Genomic DNA, 19616 nt, shown 5'->3' on the forward strand with positions numbered 1-19616 from the left:
TCAGATTTTGGCCTTCCTTATTATTGTAATAATTACGGCAACTTTCTAAGTCAGTGATTGAATTATCCAGTTATTTCTTCCTAGGACAAATCAAATAAAGGGTAGAAGTCGTATTCATTTTGAATTCAAATTATTTTGGTTCCTGATGTTTTGATTTAATTAGCCTATGATTGAATTAAGTGGAAGATGCTATGGATTGCCTTTCCTGCTGTTATGTTTCATTTACCTTCCTCTCTCTTTGGCTTGAGAAAATGCTAGCACAGTAATGTGAGTGAGAACATGGAATTTAGAGCATCTCCCATCAGCCTATTCCCTCTGGCACTAAGTCTCCTAATCTAAGCCAATTTCACACTCTGAAATTACAGGGACACTCTATAGATAAAAATAATGTTCTGTTTTTTATTTCTCATAACTTGGGTTACTAGCAGCTCTCTAGGTTATTAAAGCTTAATGAATATGTATACTATTTTCCTTTTCATCATATGCATTTAATTTATCACACTATGTGGAGAATGAAATTAGTGACTGGTCAGTTTTACTTCCCTGCTCTCTCAGCATTTAGGGCCCAGTCTAGCACCCAATCTTTCAATTTACTTCAATGACCCTTAAATATAGAAAGATGCCAAAGTGCTTGATCTTCCAACAATTCAAAGGAATATTTTAGAACAGTCTCTCTCACCCTATGCATTCCATTTGCATTTCATATTTTAAAAATAATACAATATTTTTCTATACATTTTAAGGTGTTATTTGTAAGCCCTCCTGTGTGGCACAAAAATATTTTTTTTGAAGTGCTAAAACCTACACTTGGGCATAGATGATTTTGGTGTCTCTTTTAAATAAGATTTAAAATTAAGATTTAATAAATGTATTCACACACAGTGTCCTTTCATTCTAGATGCTCATAGAATATTATGCCCGTGCACAGCAGTTTGTAGGATCAGGACCTACACCCATACCTGAACTTTAAATAGCCTGCCTGTGTTTAGGATACACACAATTGTGTTTCTTCTGTAGGTCTGAGAATCTGCTGCTCCCATAGCAACCTATTTCTCTTCTTGTCTATTGAAAATTTTCAACTTCATCATTTCGCCTGGACTCCCTTGCCCTTTTGTATTTAATCTGTTACCTGCATTATGCAAATGGCATGTGAGAATAATGGAAGTTGCAAACCTCCTTCTCATAAACCTAGTCCAATTTCAGATGTTAAATCCTTCAGAAAGCCTTCAAATCAGTGCCAGCCACATTAAAGTTTTATATGGCTGTTTCAAACCAAGAAAAAAAAACTGTACTTTGAATATTACCTCCACCCTCCAACCAAATTTCCCAAATAAATTTCTTTTTAATATTCATAAATCTGCATGCCCTACATTCTGAATTCATTATGGGTTGCCATGCTAAAGTGGATGAGTATTACACATGGTTCCTAGAAATGTGCCAGGGATTAACTCCTTTACCCATTGCACCCAAAAATAGATTAACAATGACTGACATTTATATACCGCCTTCCATAGAGAAGAATCCAAGAGCATTTTTACGAAGTAAGGCCATCAGACTGCTGACACGTTCTCACATGTGGTGTCATTTTGCACACAAGTACTCCCAATTGAAGTCAATGGGGCTACTGACAAATAAATCATCAACAGGCATAAGTTTCTCCAGAATCAAATTATTATTTATTTGTATCATATTATTGCCTATATGCCCCAATCAGGATAACAGCTCCATCACTAAAATGCAGCAGCTATTTAATGTATGCAGCAACATCACATTAAGGTTTCGGATAGGTAGTGAAGAACACCATTGCAACTGTACAGAGAATTTAAGCAGAGATACCAACTGGAATGTTCCAGTGTGACTAGTGATTTCGGGTGCCTCAAATTCTATGGGCCCAGCTTAGTACACCTTAGAGATGAGAGATATCAAAATTGGGGCCTCCATGTTTAACACAACTCAAAACCTCTTTTAAAAAAAAGTTTTACATTTCATCTGAGAGACAGCACTCAACCTCCTCCTACAGCACAGATTCTATGATGCTTTGGAGGGAAGAATGGCATCTACTGAATCAATAGTGCCATTTCCTGCAGCATCTACTTTGACATTCAAGTATTAACCAGTTCCAATACTGTTTACTTTCTAAGAACTGATGAAATTACAGTCCCCAAAAGGTACAGCTGTAGGGCAGTAGGGAGGAGGGGAAAAAAAGAAAAAGATCTATGGACAGAATTCTCTTTATACAAACTATTTTTTCAAAGTTTTCCCATGAGGAGTCAGTGGCTTTTGAAAAGCTAAGATATTTTACAACCCTAATCTTCTAGTTACAGGGCAAAACAAATATCAAGCAGAGCAGTTCTTAATGGTACTATGTGTCCTGATTTAATTTCCCAGTTGAAATACAAGTTGTTGTTTTTTACAGAGAGGCACATGGTAATTTTGCAGCATGCTGCCTTCTCTACTCCTTTAAATGTGTAAAGCTTGTTCTCTCAATGGGATTAACCCCACAACAAAAAAGCAAATCAATACAGAGTCAAAAACCTAGGCAACACTGATGTAACTCAGCCTAGAAAGGCTGTCTCAGAATAAAGCTTAGTGAATATCACTAGACTCTCAATAAAATCAAGTCTCCTGACTGGAAAAGGGTGGGACACGGGTGAGGGGTTTTAGTCACTGGTTTTAGAGTTACTTTCTTTATTGCTTCCAAAACTACTATATAAGTGGGATTTAGCACATGTCGACACAGCAATCAGAGATGTGATGACACCTCAGGTAAGCATCCCCCCTCCCTAAAGTAATCTAGTTAGCATGGCTAAAAATAGCAGAGAAGATGTAGTGACACAGACTGCACAACCCAGCCCAGAATCCTAGATACATACTCACACTGTGAATTCACTTCTATTTTTAGCCATGCTAGCTACACTGAAGCTAGGGTAGGGATGCTTACCTGAGATGTGATCACAGTGTAAATGTACCCTTAGCTAGCAGCTTTCTTGCAGATTCCAAAACACTCAATACACATTATAAATCCAGGAATCACCTCACCCTTCAATGAAAAGAAGCCACTTTAAGAGCAGAAGGGAGCAGTCTTTAAACAGCACCACAGCATCACACATCACTATTATTTTTTAACCTTATCGAGTTCAGACTCCGGGGGAGATTAAGGCTAGATATACAGAATGCAATTATTCTTGCTGGCATTTGGCCAGGACACCAGGGTTAACACACCTAGTCTTGTAAAAACTGTCATGGGATTTTTTTTCATAACAAGTGGTCAGGACCTCAATTTTACCTCTTCTTCAGCAGTAATGTGTCCAACACCACCATATTGAACACTGGTCCACTACTGAATCAGTGGGAAGAGTGACACTTTCTTATCACCAATACCACATTCTGTCTTGCACGTCTCCCATCTAAGGGCAGATCGTAGCCAGTTCTGCTCTCTCTGATGAAATCACAATCCAAAGTAGATTGGCAACAGATTGGATCTGCTCAGTTCACTAAATCTAAAGCTGGGAGTTCAAGTATAGCAATCACTGGACCCTGCTACAGCCTCCAAATATGTGGACTATAGAATCCAAATAATACATGATGCTAAAGACACCAGAAGCTCTATATTCTGTGGAGTTTTGACTAGTAATGAGAAAGTCCTAACTAGGGACACGTGAACATATTCACAACAAGTGAAACTGGCCAACTGTTCCTTTTTTACTAGCATCAAACTTTCTGACATCCATCCCAACATTTTCACTGCAGCAAGAAGCACTGTTGGATATCAAAACTACTTTCTCTTTGAAAACAAACCCCATTTGATCTCACAGAGAAGGTCCAAGTTAAAGATGACAGCCCTATGTGGCAGAAAAAAAAATCCTGATATCTTTTCCCCCTGAACAATCTTTTTCTTCCTAGACAGAAGCCTTTGATGAATGCAGCAAAAATTCTGTCAGACTTCAGCGGGGTGAGATTTCACCCTGTGAAGAGAGATTACTTTTTTTTCTTTTTTGTCCACCTGCTGAGAGAAGAACATCACAGAAGGAACTAGAATAGGGAAAGGAAATCAGCTCGTAGGAATATTGTATTGGAAAGCAGAAAGTTCTCAATAGAGAGAGCTTTTCTATGGATCCCTGAGGGGAAAAGCCCCCTTCCCCACACTCTGCTCTCAGTTGCCTTAGCACAGGATTGGTATGAAAGACGATGTGGTGCCACTTCACAGACACTTCTGCAAATATCAGTAAGCCCAGAACTGTTGTGAAATGTTTAAGGACAGCTTCGGGACCAATTACAGTCAACATCATTTATCTCAAAGAGTCATGCATCATCAGCCACATAGCTTGATTTATCTCATGGCAGCCCAACACATGGGGCCAGTTCGTAGCTGGTGTAACTTGACAGAAGTCAATGGAGTTGCATCAGGATGAATTTGCTCCAGGATCCTGGCAGCAGCATATCACTTCTTTAAGTCATAGATAAAAACAGATTAGATAAATCTATTTTCCACATGGTCACACTAAGCCAATGATATTTAACAGATAGAGAACATATGACCTATGGAAAAATATGAATTGATCCTAATTACTTTACTGGTTGCCAGAATATCAGACTTTTCCTGACCAAATCCCATCATTGTAACATTCCTCTCCTCGATTAAAAGACCTTCTTGAGAAGGCTTCGATATTATAAGGGGAAATAGTAGCAACCCATATACTTAGGTGGCCCATGCTTTCCATCAGGAAGGATTCTTGTAACCTTTTCTTTGAGAAGTTCTTACACCTGCATTGTTTAGAGCAAACCTTTCACTTTCATCAGGGCAAATGTCATTAGGTTACAGATACATCTTTACTTCATCCCAGGAAACTCTGTTTATCTTTTACTAAATTTGTAAGTTCAGACTTGTGTCTCTGCCAAAGCAGCAGCAGCAGACACTGTACTGGGAATAGTAGTGGAAAAAAATTTCTTCTGAATTTGTTTCCCAAGTAAAAAAAGGTAGATTTGGCACTACTGAAACAGTTTGCAAATTCACGTCATTTTTGCTAATTGTTTCAGTCCATCTGCTTCCCCCTCCCTCACAAAATAATCAAAAAAAAAAAAATCAAAAATCAAAACTTCATTTTGGGGTCAATCCTAAACCATTTCCCCCTGAATTTTTCAGAATTGCCAATGAACTGAAAAATCAGTTATTTGCACAGCAGTATCTGGGAACTCCATGGAAAGGCCAGAGCAGCTGCCGGGTGCTGAACTGGTATCTCTTCGAGGATCCAGCACATAGCCTTACTGGCCAATGCTCCAACCCCATCTGGGGATATCACTTGGAACTGGAGCACTTCCAACTAGGGGGAGAGAAAGAAATCTAGCCCAGGCTCTATCCAACCACAGCCTATACCCAGTGTGCAGCCCCAGCGGCCCATCAGTCCCTCTGGGGGCACTATATGGAGCAGGAGCTCTCCCAATTCCTGCGAGTAAGTGGGGAGTAAGAGTTGGGCTGGGCTCCTACCACTTTCAACTGCCCCCTGCATCTGGACCCAGTGGTTCATCCTCCATTAGGAAATAATAGCCTTCTCCTGCTGGCAGGCAGCTAATGTAGCCAGTCCTGTCTCTTAGGTGGTAGCGGTCTGTACTGTGGTGCTGAAGGCTCAGCATTCAAACCATGAAGATGCAGCATGCTGATGAGTTGTTACAGATGTACATAACCAAATTTGTTTTTACCATTTTCCTTTAAAAACAAAATCTAGAAAATTGCATTTTAAAAATTACATTCAAAGGACATTATTAAGGTTGCAAACAAGCACTCAAAGTTAAGAAATGCCACAATACTTCTGGAACCTTAACCAAGTCTCCTTGTGCATCTTTGATTACATGAGCATATACTATTTTTTCGACAGGTCCCCTGCCTCATTGAGTGGCATTTCCTAACTTTCAAGTGGTTGACATTGCAACTCAAATAATGTTCATCTAATGGACTTCTGGAAGATTGTAATTATTGTATATGCTGTTTGTTGACAGCGGCAGTGCTGTACTTGCACAGTCTCAAAGTTCCAGAGTAGGGCTGCCAACTCTGACAGAAACTATTCCGGGAGATTTCCCTCCTCCACACACCCCCCAACCTGATATAATGTCATTTTCTTAAAATATCCTATTAAAATCTCCTGGATCATTTTCAATAGTCATTGGAGACCAATGACGATTCCAGGAGACTCCAGGCCAATCCTGGAGGGTTGGCAACCCTATTCCAGAGCCAGAAACCAAATTATACATTGATTTCAATTTGTCATTTGACCCCAAAGAGTACTCTGTATCAAAAAACTCCCCCTAGTCCCAGAGTTTCTCCTGATTTGCTTCAGCCAGGTCTTTATCAGCCCAGTTTAAACAGTGAAAAGGGCTGTCTGGTTTTATGTGGTAACAACTCATCACAGAAACCTGGGTGTGAATGAGACTTATGCCCAGATGTACAATCGAAGACCTGATTAATCATAAATGGCTAACTATTTTTTCCCAATTGAAGTTCTAAAAAAACTCCCAGAACTTTCAGATTAAGAAACCATTTTAAGCGACACAAACTGGTTTCAATGCTTGTAAGCCATGTTAGATGCTGAGGCCTGCAGTCATTCTGACATTCAGTGAGAAGCCTTGGTACCTCTCACGATGTGGCTGGACTAAATGCAATCAGACCTCCCTGCCCTGTTTCTGGTAGATGAATCCTAACAACGTCAACACAAACAAACCTCTTAAAAGAGGGGCTACTAAAAGGTGCTCCTTGCTACAAAAACTTTGAGATGTTCCACCTGGGTGGGAGATTGTCACAGTGACCACCTGGCTTCCCAGTGACAACTGCACAGAGCAGCTCACCTCCCATTCATGGCCAAACAACATCCATGTGACAGCGACAGCAGAAGAGCCAACACCACATGGCCAGGTAGCTCTCATTGGACTGCCACTTTTTAGGTCACAGGCCACAGTTTGGATCACAGTATGTATATACGCACATAAAAGGTGAGAAATTTCCATCAAATATGTTTAGACAGGTTTTCGGGGTTGGTTATACACAGCTCAGGTCCTGGAAATGGCTCATCTCTTCTGCCCATCCTAGAAAGGAGCTTCCCTGGCCCACCTGCTCAGGGAATGAGTACCCCAGATGAGCCTGGGGGTGCCCCTTTCCAGCCTTTGTTATGGGCTGGGCTACCCAGGTAGGCTCTACAGCTGCTCTCTTCCTTCCACCCAAGACTTCAGAGCCTTTGCTCCTAGTCCTCCCCACAACCCAATCAGGTCCTTTTTAATGTAGTTCAACCTCTTCACAGAATTATCTTTGGAGTGACACACACAAAGAAGAAAGAGAGAAACTGAATAAATTGCTACTTACTGGTTAACACAGTGATCGATCTCACTGGTTTGGAAACCATATTGGAATTCACCACCACCAGAGTCACTATGTAATAAAGGCCATGATAACTGGCATTAAAAACCACAGGGGAAGGTAAAGTGCTGTTGAATTCTTCAAACTGGAAAAAGTAGTTCTTGGATTCACCAGTGATCTTCACAACGTACACAAAGGACGAGCTCACTACATCAGACTCCTCCAACGACACTACAATGCAGTTGTCATCTCGGACAGTAACTTGGAAAGGTGCTGCATTCTACAAGACAATAAAAGAAGAGATGCTAAAGGAAAATCCAGGGTATCATCAGCAATTTCACTTTTATCTACACGTTTAGGTATTTACACCACACTCATTCCTGTGGCATTTCTGTGCCTGCTTCCAGTGGGATGAGAGATAAGAATTTCATTCCACAAGAGGGTTAGTTTGCCAAGTTCTAGCAATCTTTTTAGGACCTGACCAAAAGTGCAAAGTTAATGCTACACGATTATTAGGCAAATCCATCTGCCAATGCAAGATTGTTCCCTACAGTATATTTTCCAATGCTATGACTAGTCCAGCTTTCAATAACCCCAAAACCTGAAACTCTGCTGTTTCCCTAGGAAGACTATTTCTGATATGCAGCCTGAATTGCCCTTTTCACCACACAGGTTGCAGGTTGTTGTTGGGTTTTTGTTGTTGTTGCTTCTTTTTTTTTCTTTTCTTTTCTTTTTTTTTGAGTAGGGGCAGGGATGAAAGGGGGATACCAGGTGAAGAAGGATTTTAGAAAAAGCTGCAAAGAATACAACTGAGGACAGTAGAGTCAAGAGGCCAGAAGCAGGGCACTATAGGCCTGATGCTGAGAAATAACAAGAATCTGCAGCTGAGGGCAGATTTCTGTGATATACAGAACTGCCCAAGCACTCTCAGAAAGTCCTGTCTAAGCATGCACTGGGTGCTCGGCACCTCTCAGGATCAGGCCTCATCTTTGCATCTCAAAAACTTTCATTAGTGTTTGGGACATGAGGGAATAGGAACTCTTGCCAGTCACTGCTTTTTCATCTCCTAAGTTCAGTCATTTCATTTTAAATGTTTCTTTCATATGCAGTTAAGAAAAAATTGAGCGATTTAACCTGGTTTTCCTATATCATGCGCATGTAAAGTCACTGCCAGCTGAAAAACCTTTTCCTTTTATTAATCGCAAGCCAGCTGTCAGCAAGAAGCACTTGTTCTCTACAGGAATTCTGAAACATAACTGCTGTAATTAATTAGAAGAAAAGATTAATCTTTACAGCAGTGGTTACTCCTCTTTCTCCTTTCTCTTCCCTTCCCCTCCACCCCTTTTACAGATGCTGTATTGCCAACTCCAGGCATTCAAAAATCAGGCATCAGGCCCCACAAAATTGTAAGATTGTTTTAAGAATCATGAGGTTTTCAAAAATAATACACATTTTTATTATTAATTTGCTTTCTGGGTTTTGGTTCGCATTTTCAAGCTTTTCTCCACAATCATGAGGCCTAGAAACTTTTATTTTCCTAAAAATTAAAGCTGAGGTTATTGCAAATTGAAATTACTCCATGAGCTGGGGTTTGAAGAAGAATACCAAATATCTGAAAAGTGGTGATAAATTTGCAAGAGTTGGCAACACTGTATATAGTAGAGAACGGAGGTTGAAACCATCAACATTAAGTATTACAGAAAGTGGATGTCCTACAAAATGGCAAACTGAGTTTCAGATCCTGAGTACAGTTGCAGGCCCTGAGTCTGTAGAGAGGCTGAAACAATAGCTCAGAGAGGTGTGAACTACCCTGTACAATGGGATGTTAACTTCTAGACCTTCTATTCTGGGGAACCCCTCCACTACCACCTCTCAAAGAGGGAATTGTGTGAGACAAGTGCAATGGGCTAGCTCACCCACATACCCACAATGATACACCAAGGTTACTGGGGTAAATACTGTGGGAGTTCCCCTGCTTCTTAAGAAGTCTGTGTTGCCCCTGCTGCTCTCAAAAGAAGTGGTGCTTCTACTGCTGCTGCAGTCGCAGACGGAGGGAAAGGCTCAAGTTGCTGCCTCTGTACCTATGGGAAGGGAGGGGCCCATCGGCTACTGCCACTCCAGCAAGGGGAGAGGTCACAATGTAGGATCAGTGCTGTGAGGGTGAAATCACAAACTGGCCCCTATGTCAAGGTGAGCCTAGAGCCACAGATTGCCTTAATCTGTCTCCATACAGATAGGAGACTTGTTCCTGAAAAAGCTGAGAGACTTTCGAGCTGGACACAAAGTACAGCATTGGTCTTTCTCTACAATGGACCTAATCTGAACCCAAACCTGGGATAAACATCAGTTCCAAATTTTGATTTGATCTTTGCAGTTTGGTTCCAATCTCTAATCCTAAAATCCTTTAAAAGTGATTTTAGGATTTTAAAATGATACACACAAATTATTATTAGGAATTAATATCTGATGGCAAAAGTTTGTTACACTTTGCAGATGGCACAGTCATTGCCCCGAAGAGTTTACAGTCTGAGGTCCCAACCCTGCAAAGACTTACACATGAAGGCTTACAAATGCTTACCTTTTCTCCATTTGGACTGATATGCTTACCTTTTGAAGTCAATAGGGCTAACCATATAGGTCTTTGCCTAAAACCTCAATCCTGACTCACACAGGATCCAATTGCAGGATTAGAGATTACATTTTAGAGCTGGTCAAAACAAAAACAAACAAAAAAGCAACAACAACAAAACGAGGGGGGATTTGGGATTTCATCCTCCTCCTGTCAACATTTGAAATTATTCCTACTACACCCCAGCCCCATGGGACATCAAGGAAGTGTCCATAAAGTTGGTCTCCATGAAACATGGGTGTGCCTGTCACTTGACAAAGAATCACAGAAAGAGTAACTTTATTCTAAGACTAAATAAGGAATTATGGTCCTGATTAATAGATTATAAACCCAGAAGGGGGCTCTGTGGTGTCATCTGAGCTCCTGTAATAACACAGGGCATAAGATTTCCCTTTATTTCTGTTTGAACTAGTGCATATCTTTTAGAAAAAACATCCAATCTTGATTTTAAAATTGCTAGCGATGGAGAATCCAGCAGAACCCTTGAACAGTTATTCTAATGGTTAATTACCCTCACTGTTAAAAATTTGCATTTATTTCCCTTCTGAATTTATCTAGCTTCAACCTCCAGCCATTGGACTGTGTTAGATCTTTCTCTGCAAGACTGAAGAGCCCATTATTAAATATTCGTTCCCCATATAGGTAATTATAGACTGATCAAGTCGCAAAGTCACTTAACCATGTACCTAACATGAAGCATGTGAGTAATCCTATTGAAGTCAAAGGGGTTTGAAGTCAATGGAACTACTCATATACCTAACTTAGGCCCATGCTTAGGTAGATAAGGTAAACTCTGCTATCCCTAAAGATACTCCAGCTTTCTCACTTCTAACCAGAACCTATCCCAGCACCCAGGGCTGGCTCCAGACCCCAGCGCGCCAAGCGCGTGCTTGGGGCGGCGTCCCGCGGGAGGGCGGCAGGCGGCTCCGGTGGACCTCCCGCAGGCATGCCTGCGGAGGGTCCGCTGGTCCCGCAGCTCCGATGGACCTCCCGCAGACGTGCCTGCGGAGGGTCCGCTGGTCCCGTGGCTCCGGTGGAGCATCCGCAGGCATGCCTGCGGGAGGCCCACCAGAGCCGCGGGACCAGCAGACCCTCCGCAGGCACGTCTGCAGGAGGTCCACTGGAGCCGCGGGACCGGCGACCACCAGAGCGCCCCCTGCGGCGTGCCGCCCTGCTTGGGGCGGCGCAAATCCTAGAGCTGCCCCTGCCAGCACCGTCCCCAATCCCCTTGCCTAACTTCTTGCTATACATTTAAAAGAAACAAACAAATAAAAAGCCCCATTGAAAATCTGTATGTTTTAAGGCAGGCAATTACAGTTTAAACCATAGTTGCTCATATTAATCGTAGTTTACATTACTGGTGGTGCTAATAAAGTACAGCTGGAAATTAATGATATAATTGCAGAGTTGTATATAGACTCAGCATATAATTATATGCTTATAAGTGTCATTCATATTTGGTGCGATTTTATTCTTTGATATATATATGTATATATATACACATGTATATCACACACACACACACACACACACACACACACATATATGGGTGTTGTACTATGGTGCAGTTAGTACATTTTATTAAAAATTTTCCCATCACAAGGTGTGCTGGACTTGATAGTAAATTCCAGCCATCTGACAGCCAGGTCACCCCCGCTACATAACTCTCATACGATTATCATAATATAAATGTAGCACACTATACAAAAATCCTCACAGTAAGTTGCTACTGTTACCAGTGGTAAGATTCAGATGCAGACAATTAATTCCAAGTGAGCTATCATTGAAGCAAAAGGCTGCCAGTGAGTTTGTAAAAAAGAGGTAATCACTCTCCCTCACACACCTGCGCCCATATGCTTTAAACTATTGCCTGCACGATGCACATTTTTGAGCGACATCTGTTCTATAAATTATAGGCATTGCATGGCCTCCTTCAACAACTTCTGACCTTTGGTTCTGACTTCAAAATGCAGGGACAGATGATAGATCAGAATACAGGAGTCAAAAACTGATGTGAAAACTTAGGTCATTTTTCTCTCCTCTTGCATATGCAGTCTGATTTTCTAATGCTTCTAAAAGAGTGGGCCAATGTGTGATGTTCTCTCTCTCTGTATGAGAAGGTGGTTACTGGACGATATTGGTTTTGTGCTTTTGGGAAGAAGGGCGGGGACAAAACCAGGATTGTTTCTAAGCATCACTGTCAGTGATAAACATCCCCCACTTAACTAGAATGTAAAGCTGGTGTCTCTTAGGACTGACAGCATCAGTATGGTAAATACACATTTCATTACTTCTGGTCAGCTACCTTCAGAATTTAATTTGCTGGTGTCGCAGCTGGAGTGGCTGTTTTATGCCTGTGGGGAAATTTGGCAGGACTTGTGCATTCTGAACCAAATGATTAGCTCCAACTTCCTTCTGAGTTTATTATCACAAGCGTGTGCTGCACTAAAGGACTTAGAAAAAGGGGGAAGTGAATCCTGCACTGTGGTGTCTGCTTGCAGTCCCTTTCAGCACAGGGATAAGTCATGACAATGGAATTTCCAACCAACAACCAGTTCCCAATTAAAAAAAGCAAGAAAATATAATGACATCACACAAACGGCTATTCAAAGAGTAAAGGGGAAATAAATGGCATGCAGCAGAGCTCATAGCTCTATATTCTGGAAGTCTATGTTCTCCTTTTAGATTCCTATATGCCCAATATCACTTTTTGAATCTAAGGCCAGCCTAGGATCTACCATGCCCCTTCCCTGAGGCCCCACCCCTTCCCCAAAGCCCCACCCCACTCATTCCACCCCCCCCCTCCCCTGTCACTCACTCACTCTCCCCCAATCTCACTCACTTTCACCAGGCTGGGGCAGGGGGTTGGGGTTCAGGAGGTGGTTCGGGGTAAAAGCTTTAGGAGGGGGTACAGGGTCCTGGCTCTGGGAAGGGGGTCAGGGCTGGGGCAGAGGGGGTTGAGGTGCCGGAGGGGGTTTGGATTGCTGGCTCTGGGAGGGGGTCAGGGCTGGGGCAGAGGGAATTGGGGTACAGGAGGGGGTACAGGGTGCTGGCTCTAGGAGGGGGCCAGGGCTGGGGGTTGGGGTGCGGCCTCCTGCCGAGCAGCACTTACCTCCAGTGGCTCCCAGTCGGCAGCGGGTGCAACGAGGCTAAGGCAGGCCCCCTACCTATCCCGGCCCCATGCCGCTCCCGGAAGGGGCTAACACGCCCTTGCAGCCCTTGGGGGCACAGCGGGGGGCACATGGGTCTGCGCGCCACCCCTCTCTGCAAGCACCACCCCTGCAGCTCTCCCAGCCAATGGGAGCTGTGGGAGCAGTGCTTGCAGGCAGGAGCAGTGCACAGAGGGAGACCCCTGCCCCCCACCCAGGGGGCTGTGCTGGCCGCTTTCGGGAGCAGTATGGGGCCAGGGTGAGCAAGGAGTCTACCTTAGCGGCAGCCACACTGCACCACTGGAGATCGCAATCGACTGGGAGATCCTCTAGGATCGACCAGTCGGTGACCACTGTCCTATGACAATATAAGCTTTACATATGGGGTAACAGGGTTACAGAGAGGTCAGAGATTGAAAAAGGCCACTGATTTTGCTCTCCTTAGTCTTTGGGTATCCAACCTATGACATGTTGGGCTGGATTTTCAGAAGTGCTGATCAGCCAAATGTTCCATTAACTTCAGATGGAGATGTGGGTATGCAGCAGTTCTGAAAAATCAGGCCCAAGGTGTCTCATGTTGGACAACTGAAAACTGGGGCAGCCAAAATGAGTGGCCAATTTTGAAAATATTGGCTTAAGTGACTTATATTCATAGATTTTTTTAAGGCCAAAAGGGAATCCCTATGATCAGCTAGTATGCCCTTCTGTCAACAGAAGAGGGTTTAGAACAAACTGATAAATTAAATAGTAATAAGTCACCAGGACGAGATGGTATTCATCCAATAGTTCTGAAGGAACTCAAATGTGAAATTGCAGAACTATTCACTGTAATAACATCTGAAAACAGCCTCTGTGCCAGATGACTGGAAAGTAACAAATGTAACATTGATTTTGGAAAAGGGCTCCAGAGGAGATCCTCGCAGTTAGAGGCCGGTCAACCTAACTTCAGTACTGGGCAAATTGGTAGAAACTATAGTAAAGAACAGAATTATCAGACACATAGATGAACATAATTTATTGGGGAAGCAGTCAACATGGCATTTGTAAAGGGAAATCATGCCTCACAAATCAATTAAAATTCTTTGAGGGAGTCAAAAAAGCATGTGGATAAGGGTGATCCAGTCAATATAGCATGCTTAGAATTTCAAAGGTCCCACACCAAAGGCTCTTAAGCAGACTAAGCAGCCGTGGGATAAGAGGGAAGGTCCTCTTATGGACAAGTAACAAAGGGCAGGAATAATGGTCAGTTTTCACAATGGAAGGAGATGAAAAGTAGGGTCTCCAAGGATCTCTACTAGGACCAGTGCTGTTCAATATATTAATGATCTGGAAAAGGGAATGAACAGTGAAACAGCAGAGCTTGCAGACAATACCAAATTATTCAAGATAGTTAAATCCAAATCAGACTAAAAGGAATTACAGAGGGATCTCAAAAAACTGGATGACTGGGCAACAAAATGGCAAATGAAATTCAACACTGATAAGTGCAAAGTAATGCACATTGGAAAAAATACTCTCAACTACATATACAATGGCAGCTTCTAAATTAGCTGTTACCACCCAAGAGAGGTCTTGGAGTCACCCTGGATAGTTCTCTGAAAACTTCCACGCTATGTGCAGCACCAGTCAAAAAAGTGAACAGTATGTTAGGAACTATTAGGAAAGTGATTTAAAATAAGACAGAAAGTATCATAGTGCCACTATATAAATCTAAGGTGCATGACACCTTGAATACTGTTTCCAGTTCTGGTCACCCCATCTCAAAAAACGATATTGTGGAACTGGAAAAGGTTCAGAGAAGGGCAACAAAGATAATCAAGGGTATGGAACAGCTTCTGTACAAGAAGAGTCTAAAACGATGAGGGTTGTTCAGCTCAGAAAAGAGACAACTAAGGAGGGGGATATGATAGAGATCTATAAAATTATGAATGGTGGGGGAAAAGTGAAGAGAGAAATGTTATTTACCCCCTCACGCAATCCAAACAGCTTGATGAAATTAACAGGCCGCAGGTTTAATACACACAAGAGGAAGTACTTTTTCCACACAGCACACCTATGGAACTTGTTGTAAGTGGATGTTGTGACAGCCAAGAAGCATAGCTTCTTCTTCAGGAGCAGAGGAATGAGAAATATAATGTAAGGGCCGGATCAGATGATGAACAGTCACATAAAAAAGAATCTGGCACATCAGAAAAAGGCAGGCTAATAAACAGGAACAAGTTTTTAAAGTGCTTGTACACAAATGCCAGAAGTCTAAATAATAAGATGGGTGAACTAGAGTGCCTTGTGATAAAGGAGGATATTGATATAATAGGCATCACAGAAACCTGGTGGACTGAGAGCAATCAATGGGACACAATCATTCCGGGGTACAAAATATATCGGAAGGACAGAACAGGCCGTGCAGGGGGAGGAGTGGCACTATATGTTAAAGAAAGTGTAGATTCAAATGAAGTAAAAATCTTAAGCGAATCCACAGGTTCCACAGAGTCTCTATGGATAGAAATTTCATGCTCTAGTAAAAATATAACATTAGGGATCTATTATCGACCACCTGACCAGGATAGTAATAGTGATGATGAAATGCTAAGGGAAATTAGAGAGGCTATCAAAATTAAGAACCCAATAATAGTGGGGGATTTCAATTATCCCCATATTGACTGGGAACATTTCACTTCAGGACGAAATGCAGAGATAAAATTTCTCGATACTTTAAATGACTGCTTCATGGAGCAGCTGGTCCGGGAACCCACAAGGGGCGAGGCGACTCTAGATTTAATCCTGAGTGGAGCGCAGGAGCTGGTCCAAGAGGTAACTATAGCAGGACCGCTTGGAAATAGTGACCATAATACAATAGCATTCAACATCCCTGTGGTGGGAAGAACATCCCAACTGCCCAACACTGTGGCCTTTAATTTCAAAGGGGAACTATACAAAAATGAGGGGGTTAGTTAGACAAAAGTTAAAAGGTACATTGACTAAAGTGAAATCCCTGCAAGTTGCGTGGGCCCTTTTTAAAGACACCATAATAGAGGCCCAACTTCAATGTATACCCCAAATTAAGAAAAACTGTAAGAGAACTAAAAAAGAGCCACCGTGGCTTAACCACCATGTAAAAGAAGCAGTGAAAGATAAAAAGACTTCCTTTAAAAAGTGGAAGTCAAATCCTAGTGAGGCAAATAGAAAGGAGCACAAACGCTGCCAACTTAAGTGCAAAAGTGTAATAAGAAAAGCCAAAGAGGAGTTTGAAGAACGGCTAGCCAAAAACTCCAAAGGGAATAACAAAATGTTTTTTAAGTACATCAGAAGCAGGAAGCCTGCTAAACAACCAGTGGGGCCCCTTGACGATGAAAATACAAAAGGAGCGCTTAAAGATGATAAAGTCATTGCGGAGAAACTAAATGGATTCTTTGCTTCAGTCTTCACGGCTGAGGATGTTAGGGAGATTCCCAAACCTGAGCTGGCTTTTGTAGGTGACAAATCTGAGGAACTGTCACAGATTCAAGTATCAGTAGAGGAGGTTTTGGAATTAATTGATAAACTCAACATTAACAAGTCACCGGGACCAGATGGCATTCACCCAAGAGTTCTGAAAGAACTCAAATGTGAAGTTGCGGAACTATTAACTAAGGTTTGTAACCTGTCGTTTAAATCGGCTTCGGTACCCAATGACTGGAAGGTAGCTAATGTAACGCCAATATTTAAAAAGGGCTCTAGGGGTGATCCCGGCAATGACAGACCGGTAAGTCTAACGTCGGTACCGGGCAAATTAGTTGAAACAATAGTAAAGAATAAAATTGTCAGACACATAGAAAAACATAAACTCTTGAACAATAGTCAACATGGTTTCTGTAAAGGGAAATCGTGTCTTACTAATCTATTAGAGTTCTTTGAAGTCAACAAACATGTGGACAAGGGGATCCGGTGGACATAGTGTACTTAGATTTCCAGAAAGCCTTTGACAAGGTCCTCACCAAAGGCTCTTACGTAAATTAAGCGGTCATGGGATAAAAGGAAAGGTCCTTTCATGGATTGAGAACTGGTTAAAGGACAGGGAACAAAGGGTAGGAATTAATGGTAAATTCTCAGAATGGAGAGGGTAACTAGTGGTGTTCCCAAGGGTCAGTCCTAGGACCAATCCTATTCAATTTATTCATAAATGATCTGGAGAAAGGTAAACAGTGAGGTGGCAAAGTTTGCAGATGATACTAAACTACTCAAGATAGTTAAGACCAAAGCAGATTGTGAAGAACTTCAAAAGATCTCACAAAACTAAGTGATTGGGCAACAAAATGGCAAATGAAATTTAATGTGGATAAATGTAAAGTAATGCACATTGGAAAAAATAACCCCAACTATACATACAACATGATGGGGGCTCATTTAGCTACAACGAGTCAGGAAAAGATCTTGGAGTTATCGTGGATAGTTCTCTGAAGATGTCCACGCAGTGTGCAGAGGCGGTCAAAAAAGCAAACAGGATGTTAGGAATCATTAAAAAGGGGATAGAGAATAAGACTGAGAATATATTATTGCCCTTATATAAATCCATGGTACGCCCACACCTCGAATACTGTGTACAGATGTGGTCTCCTCACCTCAAAAAGATATTCTAGCACTAGAAAGGTTCAGAAAGAGCAACTAAAATGATTAGGGGTTTAGAGAAGGTCCCATATGAGGAAAGATTAAAGAGGCTAGGACTCTTCAGTTTGGAAAAAAGAAGACTAAGGGGGGACATGATAGAGGTATATAAAATCATGAGTGATGTTGAGAAAGTGGATAAGGAAAAGTTATTTACTTATTCCCATAATACAAGAACTAGGGGTCACCAAATGAAATTAATAGGCAGCAGGTTTAAAACAAATAAAAGGAAGTTCTTCTTCACGCAGCGCACAGTCAACTTGTGGAACTCCTTACCTGAGGAGGTTGTGAAGGCTAGGACTACAACAATGTTTAAAAGGGGACTGGATAAATTCATGGTGGCTAAGTCCATAAATGGCTATTAGCCAGGATGGGTAAGAATGGTGTCCCTAGCCTCTGTTCGTCAGAGGATGGAGATGGATGGCAGGAGAGAGATCATTTGATCATTGCCTGTTAGGTTCACTCCCTCAGGGGCACCTGGCATTGGCCACTGTCGGTAGACAGATACTGGGCTAGATGGACCTTTGGTCTGACCCGGTACGGCCTTTCTTATGTTCTTATGTTCTTATAACTGGATTCAAAAAAAGAACTGGAACTGAAACTGCCCGAGCCCTGGGGCTGAAGCCGGGGCTGGGGCTGAAGCCACCGGAACCCTACCCCACTGCCAGCTTCAGCGCTATCCCCAGTGACATGGCTTTGGTGGCTTCAGCCCTCTACCTTTTCAATTCTTAGTAGGGGGCAGGGGTGGGACTAGTGGGGGCTTTCAGGAGCTATAGCCACGCCCTCTGCAACAAACCTTCCCAGTGCAAAAGTCAAACCTTACTCAGATGTAAGGGTTGCATAGTATAGCACATCCCCCACCCACAATTTTCTGTCTAGCCCCCTGACTGAGAAGAGACTGGTGCCACCCCTGGTACAGGGGGGGGATCATAATTTTCTTTTAGCCCAAAGGGGGTTGCCAGCAGAAAAAGCTTGAGAAACACTGACAGAGGTTTCATCCTCTGAGGGCCACAAACAGATGTGAAGGAGTCACACCAGAGTCCCCTTTTATGGCTAGATGGAAGAGGAGGTCAGTGGTCATGAAGCTTTCCATCTATTGTAACATGGGATTTCAGTTCGAAAGAGGTGGAGCAGCACTGCTTCAGGCACATTACTTGTATTTTGAAGTTTCAAACATTTCTTAAATATTCCCCTCAGGAAACTTTCTGGCCCCTGTACCACCTCTATTGCAGTCACTTGACACGCTCCACCACATTCCCACCTCTACTTCACTCATTTTTCCACTCCCTCAGAAGCCAAACTGGGAAAACACACAGGTTCTTCAGAACATTCCATGTGGCACCAAATAGTTCCAGAGCCACCAAACCCCACACTGGGAGCGTTTTTTGTCTGCCCCTTTGCTCTTACAGCGGGAAGTGTTAGCAAAAATGCCTCAAATGATCACAACTGTTACTATGGTATGGCACAAGGACAGAGGCAGTTGCAAAGGTAGGCATGACCCAGACCATGTCAGGGAAAAGATCCCCCTCCAGGTTCTAGACCAGGACTTTGAATCAACCAAAGTAGACAGGCCTGAAAGTTGCTAACTTCTCCTTTTGGAGAGGATTCTATTTGCCTGATAGACAATAAACAACCCCATTTATGGAAGATGCAAAATGTCAAGACTCCCCTTGGAATTTTTTCCTTGACAGATTATTACAGTCTATTACAGCAGCAAAGAATCCTGTGGCACCTTATAGACTAACAGACGTTTTGCAGCATGAGTTTTCGTGGGTGAATACCCACTTCTTCGGATGCAAGTACCCGGAAGTGGGTATTCACCCACGAAAGCTCATGCTGCAAAACGTCTGTTAGT

At 42.5% G+C, this 19616-nt stretch overlaps 1 protein-coding gene across 7 annotated transcripts in view; it reads right to left on the reverse strand.

The window, feature by feature from the left end:
* Positions 1-19616, reverse strand: part of PTPRO (protein tyrosine phosphatase receptor type O) — a 223115-nt gene that overhangs the window by 87265 nt on the left and 116234 nt on the right. For all 7 annotated transcript variants that reach the window (XM_039504818.1, XM_039504788.1, XM_039504836.1 and 4 more), the window contains exon 2: positions 7349-7622. In XM_039504818.1, coding sequence (XP_039360752.1) covers positions 7349-7622 — 274 coding nt within the window. The remainder of the gene's footprint in view (positions 1-7348; positions 7623-19616) is intronic.

This window comes from Mauremys reevesii, linkage group 1 (genome assembly GCF_016161935.1).
Source record: "Mauremys reevesii isolate NIE-2019 linkage group 1, ASM1616193v1, whole genome shotgun sequence".
Classification (NCBI taxonomy): Eukaryota; Metazoa; Chordata; order Testudines; family Geoemydidae; genus Mauremys; species Mauremys reevesii.